The sequence below is a fragment of the Sturnus vulgaris genome, chromosome 1 (assembly GCF_052056855.1).
Source record: "Sturnus vulgaris isolate bStuVul1 chromosome 1, bStuVul1.hap1, whole genome shotgun sequence".
Classification (NCBI taxonomy): domain Eukaryota; kingdom Metazoa; phylum Chordata; class Aves; order Passeriformes; family Sturnidae; genus Sturnus; species Sturnus vulgaris.
Genome location: NC_142243.1, coordinates 6,461,876 through 6,478,648, shown reverse-complemented (window position 1 = coordinate 6,478,648; position 16,773 = coordinate 6,461,876). Strand labels below are relative to the sequence as shown.

The 16,773-nt window shown below is 43.8% G+C and overlaps 2 protein-coding genes across 14 annotated transcripts in view; one reads left to right on the top strand and one right to left on the bottom strand.

Annotated features, from left to right (window-relative positions):
• KMT2C (lysine methyltransferase 2C) overlaps nucleotides 1-4,629 on the top strand; it is a 189,755-nt gene extending 185,126 nt beyond the window's left edge. For all 9 annotated transcript variants that reach the window (XM_088158694.1, XM_088158785.1, XM_088158636.1 and 6 more), the window contains 5 exons: nucleotides 103-271; nucleotides 1,114-1,230; nucleotides 1,851-1,924; nucleotides 2,278-2,386; nucleotides 2,606-4,629. In XM_088158694.1, coding sequence (XP_088014820.1) covers nucleotides 103-271; nucleotides 1,114-1,230; nucleotides 1,851-1,924; nucleotides 2,278-2,386; nucleotides 2,606-2,698 — 562 coding nt within the window. In that variant the 3' untranslated portion in view covers nucleotides 2,699-4,629. The remainder of the gene's footprint in view (nucleotides 1-102; nucleotides 272-1,113; nucleotides 1,231-1,850; nucleotides 1,925-2,277; nucleotides 2,387-2,605) is intronic.
• A 2,116-nt stretch (nucleotides 4,630-6,745) lies between these two features.
• Nucleotides 6,746-16,773, bottom strand: part of GALNT11 (polypeptide N-acetylgalactosaminyltransferase 11) — a 46,491-nt gene continuing 36,463 nt past the window's right edge. For all 5 annotated transcript variants that reach the window (XM_014873724.2, XM_088158801.1, XM_014873723.2 and 2 more), the window contains exons 10-12: nucleotides 16,225-16,329; nucleotides 10,064-10,201; nucleotides 6,746-7,533 (exon numbers count right to left, since the gene is read on the bottom strand). In XM_014873724.2, the coding sequence (XP_014729210.1) occupies nucleotides 7,402-7,533; nucleotides 10,064-10,201; nucleotides 16,225-16,329 (375 nt within the window). In that variant the 3' untranslated portion in view covers nucleotides 6,746-7,401. The remainder of the gene's footprint in view (nucleotides 7,534-10,063; nucleotides 10,202-16,224; nucleotides 16,330-16,773) is intronic.

Here is a 16,773-nt window from a genome sequence, read left to right as displayed (position 1 = left end):
GTCTGTGTGTCTGAGAAGATTTTTATTGGGTTTCCTGGCTGTTTTCAGAGAAATCTTCAGTTTTTCTTGTATTCTTTCCTGTTACATGCCCAATTCCTACAGGCCTCACACCTTGAATAGCACCAGCACATCGAAGTCCTTTCAGAGCACAGTCACGGGGGAGCTGAACGCGCCTTACAGCAAACAGTTCGTCCATTCCAAGTCCTCTCAGTACCGCAAGATGAAAACCGAGTGGAAATCCAACGTGTACCTGGCTCGCTCTCGCATTCAGGTCAGCTCCAGCTTCAGGAAATGGATATTTAAAAACATTACATATGTTTTTATTAATGTCTGTTTTACGGCTAAATTTTGTAGGTGTCATATTTTGTATATAAATATTTATCCTAATCCAGATGAAAATTTGAAACTAAACCTATTGTAAAATTCCTTCCAGTCTCGTTCCAAAATTGGCAGTTTTTAAGTGGCACATCAATTGCACAGATTTATCTTAAGTAAGATTTCTTTCTAATTACTGTAAATATCTAAAAATTCATTTGTTATGGTCATCTAGAAAAAGGATTTTTTAAAATTTTGGGGTGGTTTGTTGTTTGGTTTTTTTTTAGCCCATTCCTCAAAATCATAGTAAAACTTCATAAAAATAGCAATACACAGTGGAAGCATGAGGTGCTCAGGCCAAGCTGATGAAGTGGTACAAGACAAGCAGGAAGAGCTCAGCACTTGTTTGCCTTCATAAGAGTATAAAATCCATTGTTTTATGTGATGCTGCTGGTTTGCCCCACAGTCTGTTTTGGAAAAGCTTTGTCACTAATCTGGCCATGTGTGGGCGCGGTTGGGTTCCTCTCAGGTGTCTCTGGTCTAGCAGGACCCACTTTTATTTCTCAGGGAATTTATAAGCTTTACACAGTCAGTGTCAGAGGGGTAAGAGTAGATTTCTCACCAAGATGGCAGCCGAGTTTTCTGGGATCTGTGTGAGGCTGGACTCTGCATTGGGCTGTTGCTGCTTCATTTATTTATCAGTGCTGCATCTCTGTCTCCCCTTTCCACTCCTGGCTTGGGGCATGGTGAGGAACACTGTGAGTGTAAAGTTCCTAACTCTCAGTGCACTTTCTGTAGGGCCTGGGCTTATATGCTGCTCGAGACATTGAAAAGCACACAATGGTCATTGAGTATATTGGGACAATTATCCGGAATGAGGTAGCAAACAGGAAGGAGAAGCTCTATGAGTCTCAGGTAAGGGTATTTGTTCATTCTTTCTTTCCCCTTCGCCATTCAGACATTCACAGAACAAAACAAATACTGTTCTGCCTGATGAATTCAGGTCCCCTAATTTGTTTTCTGCTGTGTCCTAAATGCACATAGGCTTAAAATAAAACCAGAGGAGTCTACAGTGGTTGTTACCAGAGTATTTCAATGTTCAGTAAATCTCACAGCACTCTGGCAGGTAGGGAGGACACAACATCCTCTGTTTAAGAGGACACAGCTCTGGCAGATGTGTCAGGACCTCAGTCTTTAATGAGAACTTCTTAAATGTAAAACCACTTCCTTTGTGTAACTTGATGGTATTTTAACAGTTAGTGCCTGTCTGGGAAGCAGTCAGATATCCCAGATGAAAGGCTGTAGGAAGCTCTTAGGGAAAACTGAATTGTCCAGAGGTTTGTGTTTATGACCCATCATCCCTCACAAACCCATGGGGACACAGGCAGTACGTGACAGTGCTTTCCCTCGTGAGCCAGTGGGCAGTGCCTGATCTGGAGTGCAGGAGGGCACTTGGAGCTGGCCCATGTTGTTGGCTCATCACTGGCACTGCAGTAAAACCTCACCAGAGCCCTTGTGCCACTTGTGTCTTTCAGAACCGTGGCGTGTACATGTTCCGCATTGACAACGACCACGTCATCGACGCCACCCTAACGGGAGGCCCTGCAAGGTGGGTGGCCCTGGGGGGATCCCTGGGGTTGGCCCAGGGCTGTTGGAGCCTCTCAGTTTCTGGGGTTTGTTCTCTGAGCTGGTACATTGAGTCTTCAGACTGTCCCACTGTCTCTTCCATCAGCTTTGCTCATCTTTCAGTTACGTTTCATGGCAGCTGTGAAGAAAGGAATTTTTTTTGACACTTGATTTTTTTGACATTTTCTAGGTAAAGAAACAAGTACAGAGTAATGTAATTGTATGTGGAAAGGCGGTGAGCCCATGGAGCTAAGGCCATCCTGAGGTTTGGTTCAGATTTGCCTCAAGGGATGGGTTTTCCTAAGAGGTTTCACCTGTCCCACTCTTCTTCCGTAGGTACATCAACCATTCGTGTGCACCCAACTGCGTGGCTGAGGTGGTCACTTTTGAGAGAGGACACAAAATTATCATCAGCTCCAGCAGAAGAATCCAGAAGGGGGAGGAGGTAGGGCTGGCTTTACACCCCTCTTGCCACCTGCATCCATTATGTGATTCCTGGCCAGTGGCACAGCTTGTTTGTGCTGGGGGGAGGTGACATTTCCCTTGCCCATTCCTGTCCCTCACAGTGCAGCGTTTGCTGTGTTCTGCTGTTTAAATTGTAGCTACAGGGAAAGCTGTGGCAAATCCCAGCTCTTCCATAACCACTCTCATGCTCTCCTTCCAGCTTTGCTATGACTATAAGTTCGATTTTGAAGATGACCAGCACAAGATTCCATGTCACTGTGGAGCTGTAAACTGCCGAAAGTGGATGAACTAGAATGCATTCCTTGCTGTCTTTGAGGGTTGCTTGTCCCTAGGAAGAAGTGATACACATTTTGATTTTGTCGACGGAAAATTGTTGCCTTTTTGAAGGGGGAAAAAAAAAATCACTTCTGGAAATATACATTTCTACACAAGTATTTAAAAAGAAGAAAAAAAAAAAAAAAAAGAAAAAAATAAAGAGGAAAAATAACCCACCAACCAACAAGCACCAGAAGCAAGCCGGCAAAATCTGAAGCTTTCCAGACACGTGGAGGTGAAACTGAGTTAACAGAATGGTCCAGCACTTTTGTTTTTGAGCTCACTAAGGAGAAACTGTTTAACTTGGGCAAAGAACTGCTGGCTGACCTGCAGGAAGGCAGGTGGCCACTATGAATGTAAGACTGAAATCACCAGCGAAAGGGAGAAGTCCAAAGTGCTGGCCACAGCCTTATTTGATAAAGGGGCAGGCCCTCTAATTAAAGAAAAAATTTTAAATAAAAGTAGACACCACTGAACAAGGAATGTACTGAAACGACTTCCTTAGGGATAGAGCTAAGGGAAAAAATAACTTGCACTAAAATACATTTAAATACTTGATTCCATGAGTCAGTTTATTGTAGTTTTTGATTTCTGTAAAATAAGAGAACCTTTTTGTATTTATTATTGAATAAGTGAATGAAGCTATTTTTAAAAAGAAAGTTAGAAGAAAGCCAAGCTGCTGCTGTTACCTGCAGAACTAACAAACTCTGTTACTTTGTATAAAAGTGTAAATATTTTGAGGAAAAAAAATACAGTATAAAAATAGTTATTGACCAAATGCTACCAGACTCTGCAGCAGTTCGGGTGCTTATTCTCAAACGTTGATAGGGATGTTACAATATGATCTCATGTACTCACGGACATGCGATTCCCAGTTCAGAATAACCAAAATCTCAATTTAAAGAGAGGGGGTTTTGTATGTTTAAAGCAGTCTCAACTGTGGTCTTACGAGAATTTTTTTAAGTAAACCTTAAGCCTGGTAAAGGCATGTATATTACAACTTTGAATTTTGTAGATGTTTGGGTAATTTAGATTAATTTTATTTGTATTATATTGTTGCATCCCTATTTCTTAAGTCAGGTTTTTTTTGTGCTTACAATTTGTGATAACTGTGAATAACTGCTAAAACCACCCAAAATAGAGGCTGGACATGGTTTTTATTCTTCAGCAAAAGTAGTCAAGGATTAGGTGACTTGTTCAGCCTACATTAAATCATGTAAACACCATAGAATGAGTTGGAGCTTCAGTCTGATGCGATAGCCTTCTTAAAAGGAAAACAAGGAAAAAATTAGGTGTAATGTGCTTGCAGCTGCAGGACTCTGGCAATAGGATTTTGGAAAATGTAATTTAAAGACGTGTTTGTATGGATTGTTTTTGTTTACATTTCTTTAAAAAAATAAACACTGTTTTGTGTTTGCTTGTAGAAATTTAATCAGCATTTTGAACCAGGTTAGCTTTTTATTTTGTACTTAAAATTCTGGTACTGACACTTCACAGGCTAAATATAAAAAAAAAAATGAAGTTTTTTTTTTGTGTGCACAATTAAAGTGGACTGTAAACTGTTGGTATATTCAGTAATACAGTTCTGAACTTGTAATGTATATGGCATGATGTATTTTTATCTTACAGAATAAATCAATTGTATATATTTTTCTCTTGATAAATAGCTGTATTAAATTGTTTCTTGAATATTTTTCTTCTCTTGTACAATATTCCAACATCCTACCAGTATTTGTCCTACAGTTTTTTCTGTTCTGTATAATAGTATCTAATGTTGGCAAAAAAAATACAAAAAAACAACACAAAAAAAGAATTTTTTGAAGTATACAGAGTGTTATGGGTTTTGGAATTTGTGGAAACAGATTTAGAAGATCAGCATTTACGAATAAAAATATTTTACATCTATAACATCCTCCTGTTGTCATTTGAGGTGTCTGGTTTTTGCTTCTTCCAGGATCTGTGTCTGATTCCACCATTGAGGAGTATTTTGCCTTCTCCAGTGCATCCTAAATTTCACAGTGGGTGCTGCATCCTCATCTAAACCTCTGAGTTTGAACCCTTAACACCCTTCCCCAGTCCCCTCCATCCTGCCAGAGGGGGAGTGAGCAAAGCACTGACTGGGGTTAAACCTCCGTGTTGCCACTGTGACAGTGCTGGACACCAGAGACATTCCCTGCAAGCTCTCAGCACCGGTCCAGACTAAAAAAAGGCTCCAAGACTTAGAGCAGTGGGAAGCAGCCAGGCCAGAGCTGTTCCCTGGTGTTATTTATAATGGTGCACTTTGGCTGCTGCAGGATCTGTCTGCTCCTCTGGCAGCCATGGCCACCACACCCACTCCAGGAGCCAGAGAGAAGGAGGTACTTGATACAGGGGCTTAAAAATCAGCCCCAGTTTCCTTCTTTACAAACAATAAATTCTCAGTATGACAGCAGCAGCAAGCTGGGGGCGGTGACAGTGCCTACCCTGTCTTTGAAAGGCTTTTCCTTCTGTTCTTATGCCCCAAAGCCTCTAGGTCAGCTGGGAGCAGTCACTCAAATACAGGGCCCCACGCTGAAGTCCTGCTTACCCCATGCAGCCCAGCTGGGAACAGGCCCCTGGCCCTGGGCTGGGTTTTACCAGCAGAGATTTCTCACCCTCACTCAGGTGAGCCTGGCTGTGTGGCTGCACCAGATCTCTCTGTGGCCAGGAATTCCCTGCAGGAACAATTGACACTCTCCAGAACTCCATCACCTCCGTCTGTTCCTGGAAACCAGCACTGCTCCTGGTGACAGCAGTCCTCACTTTCTCCACTGGGAGCAAAAGGAAAAAAATTCTTGGGTTTTCTGATTTTTCTTACTGTTTTTTTTTTAAAGATAACATAAAGGCAAAAGAAGAAAAGGCGAAGCAAGGCTTCTGCACAATGTGGCTGCCACCACCAATGTCACAGAAAAGGCCTGCACATGGCTGGGAGCAGCTGTGCCAGCACCTGCTGCAGTCAGGGTGAACCAGCCAGGCATAAATGAAGCTGCAGCCCATCCTTTCACCCCAGCAAAGACTGGAATTTCACACACAGCAAGCACCCAGGCTGCCAGTGGAAGGGTTCACCCGAGCTGACACCATTTCCAACCCTATCCTGCAAGCTCTGCCTGACTGCAGGAGTCACCTGGGAACTGATGGCAAGACTCCAGAGCCCCCTGAGCAAGGCACAGCACAGGCTCAGCTGACCAATGGAGCTGGGGTTGGTATTAGAGGCTTTTCTTGGTAGGAAGGAGCTTGGCTGGTGTCTACTTTAATTACTCTTGTAATACTTTATCTGGAAGAACTTCCACTTCAGCCAATTGGTTCTGCTTTTTAAACCCTGGTATCTGGTTCTCCCTGCCAGGGGCTCACTCCCTCCAGGACTAGAGGATGAGGCAGAGCAGCTGCCCTGTGGCCAGGCCACTCTTACCTGCTCCTTTGTATCCTGCTGCTTTTCTCCTCCCAGGTGCTGGCCCTGGCAGGTGGCTGAAGGACCAAACAGAGTCTGGCACAAGCGAATCTCCTCTCTGCAGAAAGATGGGGCTCTGTAATTACTCCAGCATTATCATTATTTGCTTCACGCTGCTCAAAAGGTCAGTAAGTGGATGCTGGAGTATTTGTGCAGTTGGAGAATGTTTCTGCTGCCCAAGAGGAAGGGCAAGGCTGTCCTGGTACTTCCGAGATCCCAACTGCACGTTCCCAGGGAAGGCAGTTGCTGTGGAGAGGGAAACAAGGCCAACAATGCTGCCAAGAAAAAATACACTGGGTAAAAGCAGCTTTTCTCTTCTGCAGGAGCTTCCACACACTGAAAAAGCTGAGGCAGGAAGTCAAAGAAATAGTAAAATAAATGAAAACAGAGAAGTGGAGGAAAAAACCCAGAAATTACCTGGCAAGCCTTCCAAGATGTGAGGAAGGGAGAAAAGAAATGAAAACAATGGAAGACCCAAACTGTCTGAGCATTAATTTGTATCAGTGTCTAAATTGGTGTTTTCTGGTCTGACAGCTACAAAGAGCAAGGCCATACAAATTAATAAAAAAATGATACTTTATTTTAAATGTAGCTACTGTCATGAGTCATCAAAATAGACTTTGCAATAGTTATTTGTTTTAAATATGAGGTGACGAATGACAGCAAAGAACTTAAACTACATGAAATGTCCTAAAATTAAAAGAACTAAATTTAAATATTACAAATGACAATTATCAGAAGATGAAAGGGAATAAAAATATTTTCCAGAAAAATTAAAATAATTTTGGCCAATAAACCCATACTAGAAACGTAAATTATTGAGATACTGCACATGAAATAGTCAAGGACTCCTTTCTGTCACTGTCATTGAGAAGTCCACAAAGCTGAAATCTCACCATTTAAATTACATTGCTCTAATGATTTCTCTTACTTAAAACCAGTCCAATAATCCAGGATCATCCAAGGAACCAATGATAAATTTCACTTCTTCGTGCAGTGGGGCTGCTGCTCTCAGTGTGTGACCAGGGACCAGTGACCACCTGGACCTTCCCACGCTCAGCTCCTCAGGGCAGGGCATTTCCAGCGGCTCCTTCCATGCTTGTGCCAGGGTTGCAGCCAAGGGCTCTGCACAAAACCCTCCAGAATGACTTCAGATCGTGGCTGAAGGGGAACCAGGGCTCAGCTGAACTCTCCTCAGCCACCTCCTGGCTGTCTCAGCTCTCGAAGTGCCACTGCTGAGGAAGAGACCCGTCGCAGATGGCCACAGTCACGTAGCCCTTGTGGCTCAGGGGATCCACCACCTTCAGGCACTGCCCCACAGAGACCTGGTACAGGCGGTTGTTTTTCTAGAGCAGACAAAAAGACAGATGGGATTTATTTACTAAAACTTCTGTTCCCCATTGTCAAACTGGAGCTGAAAGTGATGCCCAAGGGGAGGGGATGCTCCTTCCTGACAGATGAGCCTTTCAGCAGCCTCCCTGGCTCACCAGACCCACAGCAGCAGTGGAGTACAGCACACCCCATAACCACATCCAGACTTTGAAGCAAAGGCTCTCACGTCCTCACAGGCCCCCAGTTGGGATTTTGTTTATACCACAGTTTTTGAATGAGGTGGAGGGATAATCAAACTCGTACCCCAGCACTCAACAAAGAGAGAGCCCACAAGGCTGTAATGGGAACAGACAGGTCATAGAATCCTAGAATGGTTTGGGTTGGGAGGGACCTTAAAGATCATTTAGGTCAAAACTCTCCTGCCATGGGCAGAGACACCTTCCACCAGACCGGGTTGCTCCAAGCCCCATGCAACGTTGCCATGAACATTCCTAGAGATGGGGCATCCACAGCTTCTCTGAGCAACCTGTTCCAGCATCACACCACCCTCACAGCAAACAATTTCTTCCTAATATCTAACCTAAATTTGCCTTCTGTCATTTTAAAGCCATCCCCCCTTGTCTTACTTCTCCATGATCCTGTAAAAAGTCCCTCTTCAGCTCTCCTGTAGCCCCCTTAGGCACTGCAAGGATGCATTAATGTTTTCCTGGAGGCCTCTCTTCTCCAGGCTGAATAGAGGTCCCTGTTCTGCATCTGACCACACCCCAGAAGCACCACTGCCCTCAGCACCCACACACTGGTGAGCTGCCACATGTCGTGACAGCCTCGTGCATGGTCGGTGCCCACAGCCAGGGCAAGGCCAAACCCCAGCCAAGAGTGACAAGGAAACAGATCCTAATCTTTTATTACCTTTAGAGGACTGTGCCATCTCCTCTACTAACAGCCTGTTGCAGCTGTCTGGAAAGGGCGCTCTGCACAGCCCCAGCAGCTCCCATGGGCAGGCACCTCCTGCTCTTCTGCACAGAGGGAGCAGATACACGAGAACAGCCATGCCAGGCTCTGTCACTGCTTATGGCCACAACCACATGTCCAGTGAAGCAGAAGGACATGCTAAGAAAACACAACACTCCTTCCAAAATATCCCCCCAATCCAAGTCTTGTACCACAGCTGCCAGGGCAGTGAGTATTTCCCTGTATCAATGATTATCCCTGTATCAGTGGATTTCCCCTTGTTCCAAAAGACTTGGTATCTAAAGGGTCCCAGCCAGCACCACATTCCTTATGGGAGAGGTGCCCCACACCTTCCATTTGCCTTTCCATGCCCCTATGAGCCTTCTTCAGCCCTGATCCAGCCTTTCTGAGAGGAGAGGACCAGCATATACAGCACAAACAAACTGCCACGGTGTGCTGCCATTTTCTTGCTTCAGTTTCTATTCCGTTCCTAATCAATCCTAGTATTTGATTCACTTTCTTTTCTTGTGGATCACTGAGGAGCACCAGTGTGACAGATCCACCTCCCACACCCACAGTGGCCATGGCCAGCTCACAGCCCACATGTCACACATGAAATGCAGATTCTCCCCCACTGCCAGAGGCATCACCAACTGCCACATGCACTCGATGTCTGTGGCCATTCCCTCACTCTGTAAAATCCCTGCCTGCAGAACCTTCAGTAATCTCTGCTCAGCAGAACTGTTCAGATCACTATTCCCACTGCCCCTGGCAGCTGTGGCAGCGCTGCTTCAAGTGTCAGATACCATGTGAGCTCAGGGCTGTGTGTATGTGCCTCTATCTCCACACCATCCTGGGCTGCAACAGAGCTTATGGAACTCCCACTCGAGCTGCCAGCCAGCAGCATGGTAAGAACCTGAGACAGGCTGTGCAGAGCAGTGCTGGCAGTACCATTGGCAGTGCTGGCAGGGCTCTCCCTCCCTTTGTTCAACCATGTTGGTGGTACAGACTCTGCTAGGCTGAAGGCATGTGAGGGGCAGCCTCTGAATGAACACCCAGGAGACAAATTCCATGTACGAGCAGCACGGCTCAGTTTTGTGGAATTGACCACTCCAGGCTTTAACAATTAAACTAATGAGATCAATTACAGGGCAGAAGCAACTGCTCTGCCCTGTGCTTCTTCAAGCACTAAGCAGGAATCACCACATGGACTCCTCCTGACTCCCAGGCCTGCAAACACAACACAACAAAGCTCTGAGGTGGATTTTGTTTTCTCTGGCATATTCCAGATGAGCCACAGTGCTGTGGGTGGTTGTGACTGCTTAAGAAAGGATCAGTGGAGCTGCAGAAACCTTTCTATGTTGCAAAGGGCCTGCATGTCCCAGAGCTCAGCGAAAGTCTTATTAAGACTGAAATGCAGGCATCAAAGCCTGTGCAACTTCTGTACAGGCTGGGCCTGGTACAGCACAACTGCCTTGGTACATCTGAGGTTTAGTCACAATTAAACTCAACCCTGATGTCCTATTAGTGCTACTGTCCCTGACTAAGACACTGATTACAGGTAATGTGCCATATGCCAGCCTCTCCACTTACCCCAAATGTCCACTGCTGTGAGCCACCAGAGCCGTGGCATTTCATGAGACGAGGGGGATCGGACGAGCGAGTTTCCGAAACATCCAAGCAAAGCAGATTATTTAAAATCAGCTCATGATCCTCATTGTAAATCCAGACCTAGAAGAGAAGATAGAAAGACATTCAGTGCAATGTTTCAGGGCAGTTTCCTTGAATCTTTTGTTCACCTACAGAGGAGATGCTTCAATATCTGGGTGTCAGAGATGGGCCTTGCAGTGAGTGATGAGAACTGAATGCAGCCATTCCCTGGGGCCCACCTGCATGAAGCAGGAATGCACTGGTTCATTTTTGCAGCTTCAACTGCAGTTGGGTTCCTGAATTTACATGACAGAAGAGTTTCACTGTGATCACACTGGAAACCACTGTCAGCTCCAACAAGCAGCAAGGACTCTCAAGCTGTCAGTCTGTCCTCTCCCACATGCTGCTTGAGCAGAGCAGGTATTTTTATTCTTGGCACAGAAATATGTCAGGCACCTTCAGTTGCTGCTGTGCATGCCCACACCCTGCTGGCTCTCAGCAAACGTTGAGGGAAGCAGGAACAGCAGCCTGGTGCAACTGCAGGAGCTGCTGGTTCTCCCTCCCTTGTTTAGCTCCTTCAGGCCTGCAAAGACCTGGGCCAAGATCAGATCTGTGGAAGACCTAGAGCTTTCATAACCAACGGGAGACTGAATCCCAAGCCAGAAAGCAAAGAAATTAAGGAACTTGGGGGTGTGCACCTCAAACTATCCTGGGTTACAGGGGGTAGAGAAAAGAGAAGAAAGTAAATGTAAACTGCAGCCCTGCAGTGCAGGGAAGATCCTGGGACCATCTGGCTCAACACCCAATGACAGCTATTCCAAATAGTGGAGCCCTGGCATTCACAGGGCAGCTGGACAGCACTTCCCAGCCTCTGGGGATGTTGAGCAAGGCAACTCCCCTCCCCCGACTTGTGAGCCTGTGAACAAGAGGAGCTGAGCCACTCATACCTGTCCCTGAAGTACCTACAGACACATGAAGTTCGTGTGGTGTGCTCCTCTTCTAGCCCTGTTCCCATTTCTCACAGCTCAGTGCTGCACTACCCATGCCCACTGGGTGAGTAAATTTTTATTTTCCCCATTAAGTCTACACGAGTTTCACAGTCAGAGTACGGAACATCAAACTCCAAGCAGAAAAGTCAGGCACATAAATTTTGATTTGTCTCCTTTTTTGGCCTATGAAACTAAAACCAGTCTTCTGGAAGGCACTGGGATTTGGGACACTGCCAATTTGGGATTTTGGACACAGATCTGGGATGTTGGACACCATGACTGGAAAGCACACAGTTCATTATCACAGTAACTACCATAGCACAAGGAAGGCCTCCTTGGAAGTGCAGGGATCACATTAAAATTTGCCCCAACCTCAAGCATTTTGGTGCCTTCTAAAATGTTTTGACAGGGTTTTCTGTTTAAACCCTGTCATGAAAAAGAAAGCATGGCAAGATTAAAGAGGGAGGAGAGAATGGAGAAATGGCAGGACTTGCCAAAGAGAATTACTATTAAAAGAATAATGATGGAGCCAAATCCAAACAAGAAACAAAGTGGTAAGAATAGAGAGAGAAGACTGCAGTGACACAGGGAACAGATCTACAATCAAAAACTGAGTAATGGCAAAGAACACAAGACAGTGGTTAAATCCAGTGTAATACTTCTCCAGAAAGGCTTACACAAGACAACCAAAATTAATTTCAAACTAATTATGTGTTTAGTGTAGAAAACAAAGGAAAGAGGAAAAATAGGCCCAAATTTGGTTCCAAATCCAGATTAGAGTACCATTATGAACTTGCAGATTATTAACAGATTCAAGCAGCAGGAAAGCAAAGCCACCCCATGAGGTTTCTTTGTTATACAATTGCAAGCCTTAGCATACTCCAAAAATTATTAACTAATTTTGTGCTAAAGACTGAAAGGATAGTGTTCAGCTCTTGTTGCTAAAGACTGTCAGGAACAACAGGAAAGAAACTCCTGGCAGGCAGCACAGTATCTAAAGTCTATAAGCAGAAAGGTGCCTTCCCAGGATTAATGTCTCATTTCTGAGAGCTCTCTTGTTCTATCCTCCCATGTATTTTCTAAAAAAAAAGCCAAAAAACCCAAACCAAACCATTAAAAAATCTAATCCATTTAAAAAAAGAGGCAACAGAGGCGCAGAGTATTTTCAACCTGCATGCCCTTCCTAACTAGCAATCCTTCCTAGCAGAGTTAGGAGAGCATCACTGTGAATACTTTGGTTTCTAAAACTGGGATTGTGTCTCATTCCCACACTCAGAAAAGCAGCCCCTTTAACTGCTGTGCCCCAGAGACACATGGCAATGATCTGCTCCAAAGGTCTAGGTAAAGTCACTGGCCATTTTCACTGGTGTCAAACGAGATGCAATTAGAGTATAATGAATCATTTCTGTTTTCAAATAAAACCTAAATGGCAGATATTATGGAAAAATCCCCTCTCCATAATAAAATTGATCATGTTTGTGGTTATATTAAATACTCTATTTGGTGAATGCTGTAGGACTGGCCTCTTTCTAGCAGCTTTTTCTCCCTGCCTCTCAACACAGGCAACAGGTTCATGAAAGGTGCATGGACCCCTTCAGGCAGGTGCACAGCAGGTGCTACAGTAGATCTTGTGGACAAAATAAATGGTGGGAGGTCCAGAGCATGAGCTCTGTTAGTCTAAACTTCTTTTACACAGGTGCATCTTAAGAAGAACTTGATGTTTAATTCAGACCCCTCAAAATGTAGTTTAAGCTATTTACAGATTTAAGACTGAGGCTTCCTAGGACTTCAGTACCTTCAGGACTTTGTTTCATCCCTGTGACTCAGACAAATCCCACAGCCTTCTCCTGAATTTCAAAATGATATGAAATAAGCCAGAAAACATTTGCCTACCCTTCAGCTTTCAGAGATCAGTGGAGTGCAGCAAAAGGCATGGCTGGCCAACTGGCAAAGCTTTGTGGATACATATTTTTATCTGATCTGCAAATTTCATTAGTACTAGTAAAACACACTGAAAATGTTCAGTAAATACAAGGCAGTAACTACTGCAGAAACAGCCCTTTCCTGAACGAAAATCCCTGCCATGACCCATGGAGTATTCTGGTACTTCCATCAGTTACAATCTGTTGCTTAGCTTGGCATGGCTATATTATTCTCTCAGACAGTTCGTAAAAGATAAAAATTCAGCTTAAGAGTACAAAAAAGCTGCCTCAGCCCTGAGGAGGAGATGTGCCCAGCCATTTGTACCATCACATCCATCTGCAGATACTTCAGCTCCTGTTATTATGGAGAGCAATGGCATCACAGCACCACACAGCCTGTGACAATCACCACAACCAACCAGGCTTGGTGGGCTGTAATCACTGTTTGAAGCTATTGCTCTGAAAACCCAGCATCCCCCTGAGGGTCATTCCAAGGCAGATATGTGCCCTCTGCTCCACAGCTCAGTGTGCCACTGATGCTTCATGACAAACATTAGAGGGACCAAAGAATTGTGCCTTCAGTAGTCTGTGGAAAAGCAGCAAGACTGAATTTGCATATCTTCACACTCACTCCAGATGTGTGCTGTGTCAGAAAAGATAATAGTCACGATCTAGAGATTTAAGGAGAAAGATCTCACAGAAGAATTGCACATGGGAGCAAAACCTTGTAGTTTGAGTCCTGAACAGCTTGTAAAGAACATATTCTTATATTTATTAAGTGCTACAGGAATGTTAACAGACTTTAAGTCCTGTGCTTGAGTACATTTTTTCAAGGTCCAGAACACAGATGCCTCTTCTGTCACTTCAAACCTCTGTTCTGTAAGGTCACATCACCTCTTCCACTTGTGCTATTTCAAACAAGATTTTTGTTACTTATTCCTAAATTTCTGTTCAGTCCCCAGAATTATCCCAGACTGTTTCTATTACAGTTAATGGAGCATCCCAGTTTTCACTGTAACTTAAAGACATGATTTTAATAATAAAAAAAAAATCATATTTTCTAGATACGAGAACCACTTGCCTTATTATTTTCTTTCTACAGCAAAAATATGAACTGAATGTCAGTCATGTTAAGCCTGAGAAAACAAGACAGTGTGATGTGCTTGACTAATTTTCAACTCTACTTAATGATGACCATCTAAGTCAACTACAATGAAAAGGATTGCCCATAATGCTGATACAATTGAAAGGTCTCACATGCATTCACCAAACACAGGCTTTTTTCCTAGGACAAAGGCATAAAACAGATAATTATAGAGCAAAACCAGCTGAAAATGCCGACAAGTTGAGTGAAACAACAGCTAAAAGCTTCCAATAGTCAGGATGTTTCTTGCTATATTTAACAGCTTCTGCTTATAAAAAAGTGTCATCTTTCTCTACATTGTTCTCACATATCTATAGCAAGATTGTTCAAGAGGTTATGACAGCAAGTTGGCTGAATGTACTCTTGGGATTTATTAGGAGAACAAAATAAGTCTAATAGCACAAAAACAGTGTTGGTTGACATACTTGGCTAGAGAACAAAATCATTGTGAAAGAAGATAGCACAGACAGATTTTTTAATGAAAACTAATTGCTAAATTTACCACTAGTAAACCAGATTCATGAGAAAAGAAGTCAAAGATCAACAATCAGGGCACAGATTTGTCTTTATCAGCACCAAAGGGAAAACTGAAGTTTGTTCTCCTGGATTAAAAAAAGTCAGAAAAAAGTTTTGATATGGAAAACCAACAGAGTTTCTCCTTCAGGCATGTGGTTCATTATGAGAAATATTGCAGCAAAGAGAAGGGAAGCATAACTGTGTGGACATCATGCCCAGGCTTTCTCACCCAAAGACAGAACGACTCAGAAAGCAGCACTGCAGCTTTGGCACTGCAAATGTACAATCACTTGGTGATGATGGTGCCCATCAGTTACTATTACACTTACTACACTTGCAAGACTTGCTGGCTGTCTTACAGCTAATGGAACAGATCAAATAGGAAAACCTCCATTCCCATTCCAGCTTTAATTAATTCACAGGAACTCATAATTTGGTCACAGTGATGATTTCTCAGTGCTCCAGAGGTAAAGTACAAGGATGTATTTGTACTTGCTCCTGTCTGACAACTGGAACCTGAAGGCCACTTGCCAAGAGCTAGCCACACTTATCCAGAGAAACTGCAAACACCTCTCTGTCTTCCTCTGTCATACTCAGCTGGTGAGGCCACAAGTAGGAGGCAGAAAGTCCCATGAGGTGACAAAGCACACAGCATTTTGCAGGACTATCACAGATCACTCTGCTTCCACTGCTGAAGTTTGCTTACCCTGAAAACTGTTGCCTGTGTCACAGAGCACCAAGTTAGTCCTGCACAGCCCACCTTCACTAAAGCTATGCTGCTTTACATCCCATGCTCCATATTGTGCCTTTAATTATTGCTCTCTTTAGATCCAACCTAGCTTTTAGAATTGGATCCCAGAGGCTCCCAAATCACAATGTTCTCAGAGTAGTTCTTAGCTATGTAAGCCTTTATGGCATTAGCTGAAGATCCCTCTATCCTAGAGACTTTTTTTCCCAAGTCCTGAATTTCTGTCACCTGAAAGAAGTGAAACAGCAAAGGCTTCATGTAGCAATACAAAAATTCTCATTAGGTTTTCACATCTATCTCTAATCAATCCCCAGATCAGCAATTCACCTGTAGCTAAAGAATCTTCTGAATTCCTTTTATTTAACAACAAATCATTAATTTATACCAAACTGCAGCCACTCCAGCAGCAGAGGACTGGTTGTACAGTACACAAACACCAGCAGGGTAGGAAAGGGCTACTTTAAATTCCAGTATGAGGAACCAACTGAAAGACCTGCTACAAATTCTGAAGTACCAATCAGTGGATTATGAAGCCATCAGGAGCCACTTTAGGGCAGCCTTCAGCCAAATACAGAGATTCATGCCATAAAGACAGGAGATTATAATATCCAACACAGCATTAGCAGGAGCTCCACAGTGTCCTTGGCCAGCCCCATGGTTTGAATGACCCCCTGTAAGCAGCTTGTCTGCTGATGAAATGTCACAGCAGGGCACTTTGCCAGCAGGAAAACATACTGGTCATTTTAAAGACAGAATCACTATTCAATATAACTGGAATCTCATACCTGGTTCTGATCACTGTAGTCACATTCCCGAACCACCACCAGGCCTCCTTTCTGGCTTGGGTGGCCCTGGGCAACCAAGCATTTGTTGGTTTGGAGGTGATACAGCTATAAAAAGAAAACAGTTTGTTAGTCAGAGTGAAAAAACAGCCCTAGATCTCAAAGTGTGCTCAAAAAAACCTCAGCCAACACTCCCAGTAATTAAAAAAATCTTCCCTTTTAAAATACCATTCTGTTTCTCAGATAATTTGGAGAAAAAACTGCATTAAACAGTTCCAATTTGCTTTCTAATTACATCAAGATTTCTCTCTCTGGTACAAGTGCAGTACACACATCCTGGCTCAGCACATGTTGGCTCTACTCTGTCAAGGTTCTTTGCCCTCTTCACTCTCCATGGAAGTCCAAGACCCCACAAATTCTGCTCTGTACTGTATAAACTGCATTTTACTACTGTTTAGCTTAAACATAAATCTCCTCCTAGAGCTTCTCTTCGTGGAACAGGACTACCTCCCTGAGAAAGGAGAAGGAATTACTGAAATAAAAACAACTTCA